Here is a 17,804-nt window from a genome sequence, read left to right on the forward strand (position 1 = left end):
CGTCTCCTCCAGAAGCCCCGCCCCGTCTGGTGGCCACTGCGAGAGAGAGAGAGAGAGAGAGGGGGGCGCCGCGCGAGCGACCCCACGCTTTCGTTTCCGGGTGACGCGACCTCGGCGGTGCCCCGCTTGGGTTTTGCTTCCGGCGCCGTCCCGAGTCGGGGGCCCGGCGGCGGCGGGGAGGGGCCGCCCCTGCGCAGCGGCTACCTGAGGACGGCGGTGAGGGACGAAGGGGGCGGCGGCGGCGGCGGCCCCGGTCAGGCCAGGCCAGGCCAGGCCAGGCGGCGGCGCGAAGGGGTCGGAGGCTGCGCCGAGCCATGGAGCCGCGGCTGTGAGGAGCCCCCGGCCCGGGCCCCGCCTGTGGGAAACCGGGCCGTGGCCGGAGCCGGAGGACATGGACAAATTGACCATCATCTCAGGATGCCTCTTTCTGGCCGCCGATATCTTCGCCATCGCCAGCCTGGCCAACCCGGACTGGATCAACACCGGCGAGTCCGCGGGTGGGTCGGCGGGGACGGGGGTCGCGGGGGGGGGGGCTGGGCAAGGGGGGGGTGGGGGGGGGGGGAAGAAAGCCAGCCAAGCCCCGGGAGGAAAGGGCGGGACGGCCGAGGAGGCTCCTGTGGCTCTGCAGCCCGTGGCTGTGCCCGCAAGCCTCTACTACCCCCTCCCCACGGACGCGCTTGGAGGGGGGGCGAGACGAACCCCCAAATCCCGAGCTTGGGGGGGGAGGGGGCTTTTGGGCGAGGGGGAAATGTGGGGGTCGAGGCAGTGGAGGGACTCGCCGCTTTTAGAAGATTTTTGCCTGCAGGGAAAATGGGTTGGGGGTGCAGTGGGGGCGGGGGCTGGACTGGCTGGACTTTCGGTCTGAAGGCCTTTTTGTGGGGGACAGAATGGAGGTTTTTTTGAGGGGGGGGAGAGAGAGAGAGAAGCCATGGAAGAGAGGACAGTGAGAGTCCAGTCCTGCCAGGGTTTTTCTTCCCAGGAATGGGTTGCGTAGTTGCTCTGTGAGTTGACCCCCCAATTGTTTCTTGTATATATTGACTATTTTTGGGGGAGGGGAGGAGGCCAAAAGGAAGCTAAAGATTAACCTGGATAAATAATCCTGGTCAAAAGAAGTCGTGGAAGAGAAAAAAACGTGGGGAGGCAATCATTGTTAAATGCCACCTCTTGGTTCAATGGCAAAAAGGCTGCTTCTTGTGGGATGCTCCGGCTCAATGGTGACGCCTGGGATTATTGCCTTTTGTTTGTGATGGTGAGTTTCTCCTAGGCTGCTGTAACGAGAAAAGGGTGTTGATTGAACTGTCTTAACTTGCGCTAAAAATCCTCTTTATGATGGTGTCATAGGCCACGGGTGGGCAACCATGGCAACTTTTAAGACCTGTCGATTTCAACTCTCAAAATTTCCTAACCAGCTATAATACTATTCTGGTATTCTGGGAGTTGAAGTCTACGGGTCTTAAAAATTGCCAAGGTTGGATACCCCTGGTATAGCTTTGGTGGCTGGTATCTGTTGGGCTTCAGGGTTTAGTGACCATTGTCAAAAGCCTGAATTACAGCAAAGCAGAGTTGGGAGGAACCTTGGAGGTCTTCTAACTCAACCTGAGACCCTGTACCATTCTGACATGGTTGTCCAATCTCTTCTCAAAACCTCCCATCCTGGAACACCCACAACTTCTGGAGGCAAGACTGGAATCTGTTGCAATTTCTTGTCTAGATCATGGTCAGTCACTAAACCCTCAAGCCCAACACCCTCTATTCTCTTAAGGTGATTTGGGGACAGAGGGAAAAATATACTTCTTTATTTCCTTTTGCAATCCCCAAATCTTATTTGTTAGAAAGTAGAGAATCTTCAGTTGCTGGATTTGATCAATTTCAGTCAGCCACCATGTAGTGCAGGGAATTTTTGGAGCAGGGTTAAATGTCCCTGCCTCTGCCGTAAATCTGGGATAGAAGGGATAAGAAGTACCACACAGGTGCAGCTTACGAGGAATTAGTAAGGAATTTGGTCTCTGTGTAGAGAAGCTGCAAGTATTTTGCGACCTACCAATAGTTGCTGTAGCCCATTGACCAACGATTGAAGTTTGTACGGTCTAAGAAGACAAGTGTTCCTCAACCTTTCCAGCTCAGTGGACCTGCAGTGGGCTGGTGGGGGAGAGAGTGGATGGTTTTGTGTGTGCCGCTTTCACAAATACAGTTTTGTTCTTGCGTGCGTGCACATGTTTGCCCACCACTTCTGCAGCCCAGTTTCGAATAGGCTGTGGTCTGCCGGGCTAAGATGAAGGAGACTGAATATGTTCATTCATTTAGAAAGAGATAAGTTCTCTATCCCTAACCAAGGAGAAACTGTGGGTGACCTAAAGCTGTTTCATATATCCTTATCTCTTACACCTTTTACCCTATGACTGTCATTAACTGTTGTACCTTAGAATTCTTGATGAACGCATCTTTTCTTTGATGTACACTGAGAGCATATGTACCAAGATAAATTCCTTGTATGCTCAATCACTCCTATCCTATTCCTATTCCTATTCCTATTCCTCTCCTCTCCTCTCCTCTCTCTATTCCTATTCCTATTCCTATTCCTATTCCTATTCCTATTCCTATTCTATTCTATTCTATTCTATTCTATTCTATTCTATTCTATTGTATTCCTATTCTCCTCTCCCTCTCCCTCTCCTTCTCCCTCATTCTATTCTATTCTATTCTATTCTATTCTATTCTATTCTATTCTATTCTATTCTATTCTATTCTATTCTATTCTTAGATTTTGGGTCCATTTAAGTGCAGCTTTGGAAAAGAGCTGATTTGGACTAGTGCTTAAGACACCAGGCTAGAAAGTGGGAGGCTTGAGTTCTCTCACCTTAGCCATGAAAGCCGGCTGGGTGACTTTGGGCCAGTCCCCCCTCTCAGCCCAACTCACCCTCACAAGATGGTTTTTGTCAGGAAAATAGGAGGAGGAAGGTGCGTTGTTGGATATGTCCATTGTCTTGAGTTATTGGTAACTCGAGGGATATAAATAAATCACCATCTAATTTTAGTTTAGTTAGTTGAGTTTACTTTATTGTCATTGCACTTCGTACAGTGAAATTAAATGCCAGATTCAGTGATCTTCGGCATCAATCTAATTGTTGATAGATGCTCTTGTTTGAAAGGAAAACCTTTTGGGAGACTAGTTTTCATAAGAAGTAAAGTATATCTTGTGCAAGGTGATAGATACATGGGTAACATTACTGAAAGAACTGTGTACTAATTTACTTCTATTTTTCCTTCTGCATAATGTTCATTGTTTCGAAAGAACCATCTTATTATAAGCTTGAGAAATGAATGTCTAGTCCTAATGTGGCATCTCTTGAGAAAACTTGCAGGCAAATGGAAAAGCAGAATTATTTTAGGAAATTGGCAGTGGACCTCATGTGGCTATTGTTCACCTAACCCCACCCCGCACCCCTTACCTAAATCCGTTTCAAGTATAATAGCTACATTTGCAAAATGTAATGAAACTTAGCTTCAACTTTGGTTAGTTTTTATGTGGTTTATTGGCCTAGCGTCAACGTGTTCGAATCATAGTGTACACCGATCCATAAACCGAACTTGAAAACATTTTATTCTTTATTAATCAGGCTAAGCCTATTGTGGAGAGGCTGCCAATAAGAAGGCTGCGTGACCTTTGGGGCACATGGATCGTGTTTATAAATATCTAACTTTAAAAGAAACCAGGGAAGGAGTTTGTGAGCTTGGTTCACCTCAGGTGAAAAGAACAAGTTGTGCTCCGTCAGCAAAAGACATTCCAGCTAGTTGTTTTAGGAAGGGAAAAAACAGCCAACAAAGTGGGGGGAAAATGACTTGGAATTAACATCCCTAAAAGTAAGAGCAATAAATCTTTTCTTATTCCTCATTTTGCAGCCTTCCAATGCCCCTATTCTGCCTGGGGTTGAGAGGAGTGGGGGGGGGCAGGCACAGCAGGAGAATGAGGAGCAGATGAAGTTAAGTGCAGACCAAAAGAAAAGGCAGAGGTTAGAGAGTAAATTTGGGCCGGAGATCGAATTTAATCCAATTGTTCTATATCGGTCTTTCTCCAACTTGACAACTTTTAAGATGTGTGGACCAGCTCCCAGACTTCCTCAGCCAGCCCATGCTGATAAACTTGCCAGCTTTAGAGAAACACTGCTCTGTCTGTCTGTCTGTCTGTCTTCTGTCTGTCTATCTATCTATCTATCTATCTATCTATCTATCTATCTATCTATCTATCTATCTATCTATCTACCTACCATAATACCCAGAACATGTGCAAGCGATAAAGGGAATATAAAAGAGTGCGTTTTAAAAAAGGGTGGGTAAGAAAATAACCAACCCTGGTTTTTGTCCATTGTTGGCCGTTGTGTTCTTGGCGCACGCGTGTACCCGTGTTTCTCGGGAAAGGAGGGCTTATTCTCTTCATTGTACCGAGGCTTTGTATGTGCGATGGGAGAGGCTGTTCGGGGAATTGATTTATATTCCTGTGCGATACAATTCAAACGGCAGCGCCAGTTTGTTTTGCAAATGTGATAATAGCCGCTGAGAGAAGAGACTTGGATGCCTGCAGGACTTTGATTGGTGGGTGTGTTTGTAGCAAATATAAATGGTGTGTGTTTGTGTGTGTGTAATGAGTCCTTTTGAAATAAGGATTTAAATTCCAGTGCCAGAGGGAACATCAACCAGCGTAGACTTCATTAATGCAGTAAAGTTCCCCCAAGTTGACATGCAATAGAACAGGGGTGTCAAAATCTATTTCATTGAGGGCCGCATTAGGGTTTGTGTTTGACCTTGGGGTGGGGGGCAGAGTGGGTGTGGCCAGGGTGGGCGTGGCCACCATCACTCGTGTTGGGGGGCACCTGTGACGGCCTGTGCGCTCTGCCAGTGAAAATAGGCTCCCGAGCTCTGTTTTTGCTGGCAAGAGGCCCCGTGGGTCGGTCCTTTGCTGTTTCTAGGGCGGCCCCGCGGGCCAGATCTAAGCACCCCATGGGCCAAATCCGGTCCCCTGGCCCTTGAGTTTGACACCCCTGCACTAGAGTTTACTTAATATCGTGTTTCCCTGAAAATAAAACCTCCCCCCAAAATAAGCCCCCCTCAAAAATAAGACCTCCCCAAAAATACTTAAACGCAGGCGCAACCGGGCCCCACCAATCTTCTAGTTAGGGTTAGGGAGACATAGCTGGAAATCAGGTAAGACCGCAAGAGGAGCCCCGTCATGCTCCACGTGCCCCAAAATAAAAAGACCTCCCCGAAAATAAGGCCAAGCGCTTATTTCAGGGTTCAGAAATATATAAGACAGGGTCTTGTTTTCGGGGAAACAGCAGGGTTGAGTGTAATCCTGATACTGATAGTTATCTCTCTGTTGTTTTACTTCCGATTTGTCTTATATGGTATTTCATTTCGTGGCTCATCACCCATGCAAAAATTATGCAGGTTTGGGGATTTTTTTGCAGAGGTGAACTAGTAAAAGTTACTCAGTTGCATTGTCTGTTTTGGTTTTGTTTCTGTTTTAAATTCACCTGCAACATAATTGCTTATGTCTTGATGGGGGGAGGGGGGTGCAGCTCCGCCAATTTGTAAGATTATTATTATTATTATTTTTATTTTATAAAAATTGTCTTAATCTTCTGTCATTGTCTCCTGGATGAGCCCAAAGGGGCTTCTAATAACTTGCCTTAAGAATTTATTTTGTGTGGTTTTTTTTGACTGGTGGGTCTCAAGGCTCCTGGGTCCTCTACGCAGGCTTGCGATTGGTCCATCTGGCCATAACGTGTGTGTGTGTGTGTGTGTGTGCCTGTGTGCGTGCGTGTGTGTGTTCCCATGTAAGGTTGAGAGTATCTTGGCAGCGTTTCAACGAGGTCTCACTCATCATCTTCAGGCTGGTGTCTTCGGCTTTGTGCTTCTTGAGAAGCACGAAGCCAAAGACACCAGCCTGAAGATGATGAATGAGACCTCGTTGAAACGCTGCCAAGATACTCTCAACCTTACCCGAGAAAAGACCCGAACATGCCAAGACTTACATAACTATACCCGTGAAAACCTACAAAAACAAATATATATGTATGTATGTGGGATTTTATTTCTGTATCTGTTAGAGAATATCTCAGTTTTCTGTGACTTGGAGGGGATGCAGGATAAGGACCCAGGTGCCAAAAAGTTGTCTTGCCTGGAAATTCTGCAACCTCAGCATTTTTATGGGAGGTTGCTAGAAGAGAGTAGCGAGGAAGGCTTAACATTTCTTTGCCGCCTCTTTATGCACATTGTTAAAAAGGGGGGGGGGAAAAACCCCTAGAGGTTTGTTTTTTTGATGAACTGGATCGTTGCCATCATGGGAAGTGTTTGATGCTTGTTCCAGTTACATATTTTGCTCTGCTGCTCCTTCGGTGTGATTTTATCGTTCTTAAGGGCCGTGGATAAACGCAGTCGGAAAACTCAACAGCCCTCCTGTTGTGAAAAGTGCCGCGAAAGCAAGAAGAATATTGTAGCTGTATTTTTTTTTTTTTAAAAAGTGCAGATATTGGTCTTGATTTTATATTGTTTGATGATGGAGCTGCAGAGCAAACGATGAATAGTGAGGGAGCCCCCGAGGTTAAGCAGACAGCTAGTCCTGGTTGGTTTAGTGACCATTCAAAATTACCACATCACTAGAAAAAGTGATTTGTGACTGTTTTTCCACACTTAACAACTGCTGCAGCGTTCCTATGGTCACGTGATCAAAATTCAGACTCTTGGCAACTGACTTATATGTACGTCGGTTGCAATGTCCTGGAATCGTGTGACCCTCCCACCTCTTCTGACAAGCAAAATCAACGGGGGAAACCATATTCACTTTACAACCTGCAGTGACTCACTTAAGAAGTGGGGGACAAGAAAAGTCGTAAAATGGGGGCAAAACTCACTTAACCAATGTCTCACTCAACAACGAAAATTTTGGGGCTCAGTTGTGGTCCTGAGTCAAGGTAAAAGGTAAAGGTTCCCCTCGCACATATGTGCTAGTCATTCCCGACTCTAGGGGGCGGTGCCCATCTCCTTTTCAAAGCCAAAGAACCGGTGCTGTCTGAAGATGTCTTTGTGGTCATGTGACCGACACCGGGCCTCTGGTGGCTCAGTCTGCTAAGACAGTCTGTTATTAACAGCAGCTGCTTGCAATTACTGCAGGTTCAAGCCCCACCAGGCCCAAGATTGACTCAGCCTTCCATCCTTTATAAGGTAGGTAAAATGAAGACCCAGATTGTTGGGGGCAATTAAGTTTTTTTTTTTTATTTACATTTATATCCCGCCCTTCTCCGAAGACTCAGGGCGGCTTACACTGTGTTAAGCAATAGTCTTCATCCATTTGTATATTATATACAAAGTCAACTTATTGCCCCCAACAATCTTTGTATATAATATACAAATGGATGAAGACTATTGCTTAACACAGTGTAAGCCGCCCTGAGTCTTTGGAGAAAGGCGGGATATAAATGCAAATAAATAAATAAATAAAGACTCCGAAGGCGCGCGGAATGCTGTTACCTTCCCACCAAAGGTGGTCCCTATTTTTCTACTTGCATTTTTTACGTGCTTTCGAACGGCTAGGTTGGCAGAAGCTGGGACAAGTAACGGGAGCTCACCCCATTCCGGGGGACTAGGGATTTGAACCACTGAACTACCAACCTTCTGATGGACGAGCTCAGCATCTTAGCCACTGAGCTACCCTGTCCCTATTCACTTTACAACCATGTTATTAACTTAACAACTACAGTGACTCACTTAAGAAGTGGGGGACAAGAAAAGTCGTAAAATGGGGGCGAAACTCATTTAACCAATGTCTCATTTAACAGAAATTGAGGGGGGGGGGCTCAGTTGTGGTCCTGAGTCAAGGACTACCTCTATTTTGTTACTAACATGTTAAAAAGAGTTTGTGGAGGTGTCTTTTGCGGGCCATCCTTCTACCGATACACTCCGCAAGTTGAGAATAGAATAGAATTTTATTGGCCAAGTGTGATTGGACACGCAAGGAATTGGTCTTGGTGCAGATGCTCTCAGTGTACATAAAGGAAAAGATACCTTCATCAAGCTGAACACATTCAAAAGGAGACGAAAGAAGCAAGTTTGAATCACAAGCCAAATACATTAACAGGCCCTTGCCTAGCCTTGGAGGGGGAAAAACCCCCTCCCCACCAAACATCTCTGGAGGATGATGTTCAGAACTTGAAGCACCATCGCCGCAAATGATCTGCAGTTCATCTCAAAAAACTTAAAGAGACAGGAACACCTTCTGAAGGGCACTTCTGAGCCTTGAGCAGTGTGCCTTCTGTACCTTCTGTTTCAAGCTAGCAACCAAATCCTGATTTTCAGCTGTATTGGAATTTGAAGAAGCCTCTTCTATAGGTCCTCGAGACTCAACATTCTACGTGTGGTGGTTTTCACGAGCTTCGATGCTACTTTTCTTTCTCAGTTAGGAGAGGAACACGTGGAAATTGGCTTTTAAGATTCCGAAGCTCTCATTCAATTGCTTGGTCAAGGGAAGAAGGCTTGGGGGTTGTTCAGAAGGAAGGCACCATGGAACAGGTGTATTCCCCCCACCCACCCCCGGCAAAGAACAGAAGCGCTGAGTTTCGGCACATCTTTAAGATGAAGTCAGATGTGCTTCTTCACTCACCTGGTCAGAATTAACGATCCTTATCAAGGCGCCAAACTAAAAAGGATGGAATAGGAGGAGGGGCATTTGTGTGTCCCACACAGGCAACAGCTTCAGGTGCAGAAAATCCCTTCTAGGGAGAGCCGAGGCGTGGTTTTTGAAGGATGCTCGTGGTGCCAAGTTCACCTTGAAGCCGCTGGTGGCATTTCCCCTTCAAGGCCTGGAGAAAATGCAGTAATAACAGAAATAAGCGCAGTTAATATCATGCCTCATAGCCCTTATTTCATTAGTGGCTTGTTTCCTCCTCCTCCCCCTTCTCCTCTTCCTCCCTTCTTCCCCCTCCTCTTCTCCTCCTTTCTCCTCCCCCTCTCCCCTTCCCTTCTTCCTCCTACCTCCTCATTCCCCTCTTCCTCCCCTCTTTCCCCTTCTTCCTCTTCCCTTTTCCTTTTCCCTCCATTCTTCCTCTTCCTCCTCCTTCTTCCCCTCCTCCTTCCCCTCTTCCTCCCCCCTCCCCCTATTCTTCCTCCTCCTCCTCCCCCCTCCCCTCTTCCTTTTCCCTCCCCTCTTCCTCCTCCTCCTCTCCCCCCCATCAAAGTGATCTAACTGTTTTGTGCAAAGAACGTACCCTATTCATTTTTTTTTATAAAAAATTTTTTTATTTCCATTTTCCAACATCATATTTATGTACAATCTATTATTCATCATTAATCATTAATTTTTATTTATTGCTGATTCGGGCCTGCCCGACTGCCACTTCCTTTCTTCACAACCTCCCTCTACCCTCTACTACTTTCCCCTCCTTCATTTCCTTCACTTTACTACTTCCTCTCCTCCTCCTCCACTCCTCCCTTCTTCCACCCTTTCTAACCTTCTTATTCCCCTCCTCCTTCTCAACTCTTTCCTACCTACTTTCTTCCCTCCTTCTACTCCTCTCTCCTTTTCTTCCTGAAATGGCAGTCGGGCAGCCCCAATATCACATACCCTATTCATTGACTTATGGGGTGAGGAGCAGGGCAGGGCAGCCTCAGTTGCACAACTCATAGGAGGAACAATATCTCATCTTTCAGCAGGCATTGTTTAGTTGCGTTGCTGGCAGAAGGTACAAGGCTACCGCCTGGAGCAATTGCTTGTTCCAATTGCTTGAGAAGAGACCTGGAAATGCTTTTCAGATCTTACCATAAATCACTTAACGGGTCTGGTGCAGAGAACGTGCCAATATGACGCCAATCCAATCGTCCTCATCTTAGCTGCGTAAGAAACGTTAGGAATCTCCCAATGCCTTCATAGCCAGGCTAATCGATTCGCTTATATGTATTGGATTACAGGTAGTCCTCGACTTACAACAGCTCATTTAGTGACCGTCCAAAGTGACAACACCGCTGGGGAAAAAGCGACTTATGACCGTTTTTCACACGACCATTACAGCATCCCCCATGGTCACTTGATCAAAATTTGGACAGTTGGCAACTGAGTCACATTTATGACGGTTGCGGTGTCCAGGGGTCAGATGTTCCCCTTTTGCGACCATCCGACCAGCAAAGGGCCTCTGGTGGCTCAGTCTGCTAAGACAGTCTGTTATTAACACAGCTGCTTGCAATTACTGCAGGTTCAAGTCCCACCAGGCCCAAGGTTGACTCAGCCTTCCATCCTTTATAAGGTAGGTAAAATGAGGACCCAGATTGTTGGGGGCAATAAAAAAGTTGACTTTGTATATAATATACAAATAGATGAAGACTATTGCTTAACATAGTGTAAGCTGCCCTGAGTCTTCGGAGAAGGGTGGGATATAAATGCAATTTTTTAAAAAAAAGTCTACGAGGAAGCCAGATTCGCTTAACAGCCCTGTTGCCAGCTGAACAATTGCAATAATTCACTAAACAACAGCAGCAAACAAGGTCATCAGATGGAGCAAAACTCACTTAACAAATGTCTCGCTTTAGCAACAGAAATTTTGGGCTCGATTGTGGTCACAAGTCGAGGACTACCTGTAATCCAAGCAAGTGTTTCGTTTTAATTTTGGGCAGGCAAAGAACAAGAGGTCACCCTTCCATGCCTGACTTCCTTCTCATACCTCCTCAAATTCTTCTACTCTGTGTGGGTTGGCTGCACAGCAGGTTCTCGTGTTTTCTCGCGTTGCATTTCTTCGTGTTGACCACTTCATGGCAAGCTGCAAAAATTTTGGGCAGTGGAGCGGTTTTCCCGTCCTGCACTTGCATTCCTTGAAGGCAAGACTCGAGCTTTTAATTAACTAGCGCTGTGTTGATTAGGACTTCATTCTTAGTTTCTTAGCGGCAATATAAATGAAGGAAAATTAACCCTGGTGATTAAAAAAAAACAAACGTGGATGCCATACAATTAAGTCAGCTATATCAATCAGTAACTTCTGTACCTTGGGCAACAGAGTTGGTCTTAACCCTTCCGTAGGAGACTGTGACACTTTTCGGTTTATATTAGATAAATTGTCTCTCTCATTGGTCAAGGGACTAAATCTGTTTCTTGCCCAGCTGCGGTGTTCTGCTATATCTTAATCATTTAGAATAGAATGAGCTGGAAGGGACCTTGGAGGTCTTCTAGTCCAGCCCCCTGCTCAAGCAGGAGAACCTATACCACTGATGGTGAACCTTTTCGGCACACAGGTGTACGAGCAAGCATGTGTGCGTGCCGGAGTGCCGGAAACTTGAAGACCAGCTGGCCGGCGCGCATGCCAGTTTTTTGGCATTTTTCAGGGCCATTTTAAGGCCGTTCTTCAGCCTAAAAAGGGCCCAGAAAACACCCCCAAAATGGCCCTGAAAACAGACCCAAAATAGCCTGTTTTTTGGCTGTTTTTCGTGCAGTTTTCCGGCTGTTTTCCAGTGCTCCAGTGCCAGCAAAGACCAGCTGGCACGAAACCAGAATAGCAGCTGGCGACAAAGGCATCTGCTCACAGAGAGGCCTCTGTGTGCCACCTCTGGCACCATAGGTTCGTCCTCACGTACTTATACCATTTCAGATAAGATTATTCACATACTTCAGTGCTTGAGCAGGAACGACGATTGAACCCAAGAGCATTCATTACACTTACTGATCTATTAAACACGGAAACCTGTATATAATTAGAAATCAGTTACTGTCGGAAACCTGGCGTCATCGTTGGGGACCAAAATGTCCAGGTTAGATCATCTTGAAGATGATTGCCAAAAAAGCCAACACAATTCTGGGCTGCATAAGCAGAGGGATAGAATCAAGATCACGTGAAATGTTAATTCCACTTTATAATGCCTTGGTAAGGCCACACTTGGAATATTGCACCCAGTTTTGGTCGCCACAATGTAAAAAAGATGTTGAGACTCTAGAAAGAGTGCAGAGAAGAGCAACAAAGATGATTAGGGACTGGAGGCTAAAACATATGAAGAACGGTTGCAGGAACTGGGTATGTCTAGTTTAATGAAAAGAAGGACTAGGGGAGACATGACAGCAGTGTTCCAATATCTCAGGGGTTGCCACAAAGAAGAGGGAAACTATTCTCCAAACCACCTGAGGGAAGAACAAGAAGCAATGGGTGGAAACTAATCAAGGAGAGAAGCAACCTAGAACTAAGGAGAAATTTCCTGACAGTTAGAACAATTAATCACTGGAACAACTTGCCTGCAGAAGTTGTAAATGCTCCAACACTGGAAATTTTTAAGAAAATGTTGGATAGCCATTTGTCTGAAATGGTGTAGGGTTTCCTGCCTCGGTAGGGGGTTGGACTAGAAGACCTCCAAGGTCCCTTCCAACTCTGATATTATTATTATTATTATTATTATTAAGAGTACATCTAATCGTGTCATCACTAAGATCCACCACCACCTTGAGGGAACCTAATAAATCGGCAGCAGATCAGAATGGAACGGCTTGATTGACGTAATGTATTCAGTGTTTTTGATTCATTCTGCGTGCATAAATTACAACGGGGAGGATTTAGCTCTGATTTTGTAGGCAGAGACTCTGCCTGGGGGCGGAGTCAAAAGAGGGACCAGCCTAGAATTCTTACGTAGCCGCAACCAAACTTAAGTCCACCTTTCTTTCAATTCCGCTGAGCCTTGTCTAACTCCAAACAGATGCTAACCATTAGCTGAGAGGATTCCTGTCCATAGGCATGATTAGCCACACATTAGCTTAATTGGACCTGATCTTTCACGCCTGACCGGTATTGATAATAATGGAGTCCAAAATAGAAGACCTCTATTCTCTGGCCAATGTCCCTGGAAACGGGCAGCTTTTGTGTTGCGGGATGCAGAACTACTGAAGGAAAAATCTTTCCTCTTCTGTGGAATCTCTCCAACTTCACCAGGATACTTCAACCAGGCCCGCCAACATCTGACATCTCCAAAAGGACAGGTGAGCGCTTTTTTTTTAAAGAAAAATTTTATTGGCTTTAAACACAAACAAAAACAATGGACATTGCTCTGTGTCTCTGGTTTCTAACATTTACGTCAAATTCAAGTTACTAAATCAGATATTCCTCAGTCTGTATACACATTTACATATCTCCTGATTCCTTATACATCAAGTATATACTATATTACTACTTCCCGTACAACTATGTACATATTTAATAAACCTATTATACCCTCACAAGTACAATATACATTGAGATATACATTTCCAGACATTCGTTATCTCTTGTTTTTGGCATTCTTCCTCCTATCAAGCCAGTTGTAGAATTTACTCCAGACCTCATAGTACCTTTGAAGGCACCCCTTTGTTACTATTGTGTCATGCTTTCTTACATATTTCCGTTCCCTTTTGGTGTCATTCCACGTGGAGCGTTGGTGGCACGCGTCTGCTAATTTGCGGATTTATATCAGTATGATTGGCTGCCTCCCATTGAGGTTGACCATAATGGCCGTTAGATAAACATCTGATATCTGGAGGGCATCCAGCTGTTTTCTTCTGCAATAGCAACTAGGAGCGCTTCCCCATTTATTATCTCCAAGCTGTGCCTTATTTTAATTTCAGATCTGGCAACAGTCCCATTTTAATGTAATTTCCAAGACCAGATTATTGTAATAGTCAAATAAGGGATTATCCCTGGTGATTGTTTAACAGCTTCCATGGTGCCCCATGTAGACACTCGTCTAAAAGGAAATAGTTTTGTACTAATGTCACAATGTGTACATTTTCAGCGCAATTCATTCATTTGTGCATGTCCCTGCTGGCATCTGAGAAAACAATTTTTCCTAAAAATTTTGCTTTGATCTTTCTCTCCCTCCCTCCCTCCCTCTCTCTCTCTCTCTCTCTCCCCCCCCCCCCCCCCCCGGTGGTCTTCAGCTCAAGCGCTCACGGACATGAAGAGGAAAATTTACAAATAGATTAATATCTTGCAACCAAGGAAGCAGCAGCATCCATTTCTGCCTTACTAAAAAGAGAAGCTATAAGGACCAAGTTTAGAAGATAGGAAGGAAGAATAGGCTGTGGGCCAGAAGAGTAAAACGATTAGCCCAAGGATATGAAGCAATGACAGAAACTTCTCCTATAATCTTATATTGTTTTGGAAGGGAGCGTTGGCCAGTTTGGCGACAGATAAAAAAATATAAAATGGAAATAGTCACATATTACAGGCACCAACAACCAATCAACCAATCTTTGCTACAACAACTTCTGAGTCCTCTCCTTTTGGGGTACCCATAAAGGAGGCTAGCACTGATGATGTTACCTATTTGGGTAATGAAATGTCTGCAGCAGTGGTGAAAACCAATTTTTTTTTTTAAAGTTTTATTTTTACAATCATATCAAATAATTCATCCAATGTACAGTTATATACAATTAGTCAGGCTTGCCCAGTCACCACCCCCCTTTTTAACACTCTTCCCTCTTCTACCTTCTTTTACTTTCCAAACCTTCCTCTCCTTCTCTTATCTACATCCTCTCCTCCCTCCACCCTACACCTTCCTTCTCCTCTTCTACCCTCTTCCTTCCTCTTCTCCTCTTTCCTACCTCCTACTCTCTTTTCTCCTCCCCACCGTTCTAAAATGGTAACTGGGCAGACCCGACCCTACATTAATTATATTTATACATCTTCAATAATCCCTGTACATTAACCATCACTCCATCTCTACCTCAACCCCCAATTCCCTCCCCTTACCCCCACCCCCACCCCGACTTCCCAGAACAAAATGCAGGGTATCAAAACTAACAATCATAATCCAAAATAATTCCTAAATTATAATCTCTAGTCACTCCACACTTAATCACACTCTAATTCCCCTCTCCTTCAGAAATATATCTACTACAAAATATTTCCTAAATTTACTCATATGCTATTCGATATTTTTTTATCTGATACTTATTTTGAATATAATCAATCCACATTTTCCATTCTAAAATATATTTTTCTTGTGTATAGTCTTTCAAGTAAGCAGAGATTTTTGCCATTTCTGCCAGATTTGATACTTTGAGTGTCCATTCTTCAATTGTAGGTAATTCTTCTTTCTTCCAATATTGAGCAATCAAAAGTCTTGCGGCAAAACCAAATTTTTTTTACTACCGGTTCTGTGGGCATGGTGTGGCTTGGGCGTGGCACGGGAAGGATACTGCAAAATCTCCATTCCCATCCCACTCCTGGGGGAAGGATATTGCAAAATCCCCATTCCCACCCCACTCGGGGGCCAGCCAGAGGTGATATTTGCCAGTTCTCTGAACTGCTCAAAATTTCCGCTACTGGTTCGTCAGAACCTGCTGGATTTCACCCCTGGTCTGCAAGAAAACAGCCAAGCTCAGGGAGCACCAAGAACCCGATGCTCCTCTTCTTTCCCCTCTCATGTGTCTGGCTGTAAAGGACACCCGTGATATCCAAACAGGATAATAATTTTAAATATTGCCTGTAAACCAGGATCAGAGTCTTGATTTTTTTAAAATAGCAATTTATAGGTGTTCTGGTGGTGGGATGCGGTGGCTCAGGGGCTAGGACGTTGAGCTTGTCGATCGAAAGGTCGGCAGCTCAGTTCGAATCCCTAGTGCTGTCGTGTAACGGGGTGAGCTCCTGTTACTTGTCCCAGCTTCTGCCAACCTAGCAGTTTCGAAAGCACGTAAAAATGCAAGTAGAAAAAATAGGGACCACCTTTGGTGGGAAGGGAACAGCGTTCCGTGCGCCTTTGGCATTGAGTCATGCCGGCCACATGACCACGGAGACGTCTTTGGACAGCGCTGGCTCTTCGGGTTTGAAACGGAGATGAGCACCGCCCCCTAGAATCGGCAATGACTAGCACGTATATGCGAGGGGAACCTTTACCTTTACCTTTAGGTGTTCTGGTGCCACAGGAAATTGATGCAAGAAACTGAGTGATCTTCTCAAACAACTCGGTGTAGAAAAGGCAGGGGATGGTTGGTCATGCCTTAAAAGGTCAAAGAAATGTTGGCTTTTTTAGCGGCGTATAAGAACTAGATTATGCTGTGGCGCACCAGCAGATCTGGCAGCAGATTTGGACAGTGAGGAGGTTGGGGAGGAACATGGGCCGGTCCTGGGGAAGGCTCTGATGAGGGCTCTGCATCGGAGGCAGAGAGGGGGCCAGGGCCATATGCCAGTTATCAGCTGCCTTCGGAGTCCGACATCAGTGAGGCAGACAAACAGCTGGAGCCTGTTCCCAGTGTGCGCATGCGCAGAGCTGCCAGATGAAGGGAACAGCTAAAGAACAAGGGTCAACTTGGGAGTAAGGCCACAGGTGGACAATGAATGGCCCCTCCCATAGGAAATAAAAGAGCGAAAGGGGAGGGGCGTTTGCAGGAGACAATTAGTTCATTCCTGCATTCTTGCCAAGTATTGCATATCGGCCTGGCCACTCTCCAAGCCTGATAAAGGTCAGTAGTGGTGAACTATCTTGAAAGGCTGTGGAGGAGGAAAGACTTTGCTGGAGAGGAATTCACTGTCAATGAAATAAAAGGGGTTTATGGGGACGAGGACTCGGCTTCGTGCTGCTGGGGAAGCCTAGGTCAGAACAGATTACCGCTTGAAGACATTTTCCGCATACATCCGTACAAGGAAAAGCATCTTTCCCACATACGCCGTGGAGCGCATCCGCCTCACGTGTCATTTCTCTGTTCTCCACGAGAATTGATCTGGCTCAGAAACTTTGTTCTCCCACTTTCCCCTGAAGATTCTGAAGAGGACCACCAAAATAACATCTTCAGATTCCCATCTTGCGTTTCTCTCTGTTCCCAACAAAGGCAGATAGTCCTCAACTTAATGACCACCATCAAGCCCAGAATTTCTGTGGCTAAGCCAGAAATTGGTTAAGTGAGTTTTGCCCCGATTTATGACTTTCCTCGCCGCGCTTGTTAATGGACATCCCTGCAGTTGTTTAAAATGAGTAACAACGGTTGTTGGGTGCATTTGACTTTGCCATGGACTTCCTCAGTTGGTCGCAAAAGAGAGATCGCGTGACCCCGGGACACTGCAAGGATCGTTATAAATGTGAGTCATTTGTCAAGCATCCAAATGTAAATCGCGTGACCACGAGAATGCGGCAACGGCCGTAAGTGTGAAAAATGGTCATAAGCCGCTTTTTTTCAGCACCGTTGTAACTTTGAACGGTCACTCAGTGAATGGCTGTAAGTCGAGGACTTACCTGTATATTTCTCCTTGTACGAATAAAGGCACTCCTCGACTTACAGCCATTCATTGAGTGACCGTTCAAAGTTACAACGCCACTGTAGAAAGAGACGACCGCTTTTCGCACTTACGACCACTGCAGCATTCCCCATGGTCACGTGATCAAAATTCATACGCTTGGCAACTGGCATGTACTTATGCCGGTTGTGACTGTCCCAGGGTCATGTAAATCCCCTTTTGTGACCTTCCGACAAGCAAAGTTCATGGGGGAAAGCCAGATTCTCTCCACAACCGTGTGATTCACTTAACGACTGCAGTGTGATTCGCTTAAGAACTGTGGCAAAAAAAGGGACACTACCCACTTAACTGTTTTTGCTTAGCAACGGAAATATTGGGCTCAGTTGCAATTATAAGTTGAGGACTTCCTGTATGTCTTTTCTATACATATAATTTATACCAGTGGCCAATATAGGGGTGAAACACCCACCTTTTGCAAGCACTTTCTCACCCCCCCGAACAGAGCCGTGCTAGCAATTCTTATTGGTACCAATTTGCCTCCAGTTAATTTGTTGTTCTGCTAAAATTAATACGGGGAAGAAAAAA

At 45.5% G+C, this 17,804-nt stretch overlaps 1 protein-coding gene across 1 annotated transcript in view; it reads left to right on the forward strand.

Annotated features, from left to right (window-relative positions):
* Positions 1 to 17,804, forward strand: part of MOSMO (modulator of smoothened) — a 42,205-nt gene continuing 24,401 nt past the window's right edge. Inside the window, exon 1 of the mRNA XM_058157268.1 lies at positions 1 to 497. Coding sequence (XP_058013251.1) covers positions 392 to 497 — 106 coding nt within the window. The 5' untranslated portion in view covers positions 1 to 391. The remainder of the gene's footprint in view (positions 498 to 17,804) is intronic.

This window comes from Ahaetulla prasina, chromosome 14 (genome assembly GCF_028640845.1).
Source record: "Ahaetulla prasina isolate Xishuangbanna chromosome 14, ASM2864084v1, whole genome shotgun sequence".
NCBI classification, from domain to species: domain Eukaryota; kingdom Metazoa; phylum Chordata; class Lepidosauria; order Squamata; family Colubridae; genus Ahaetulla; species Ahaetulla prasina.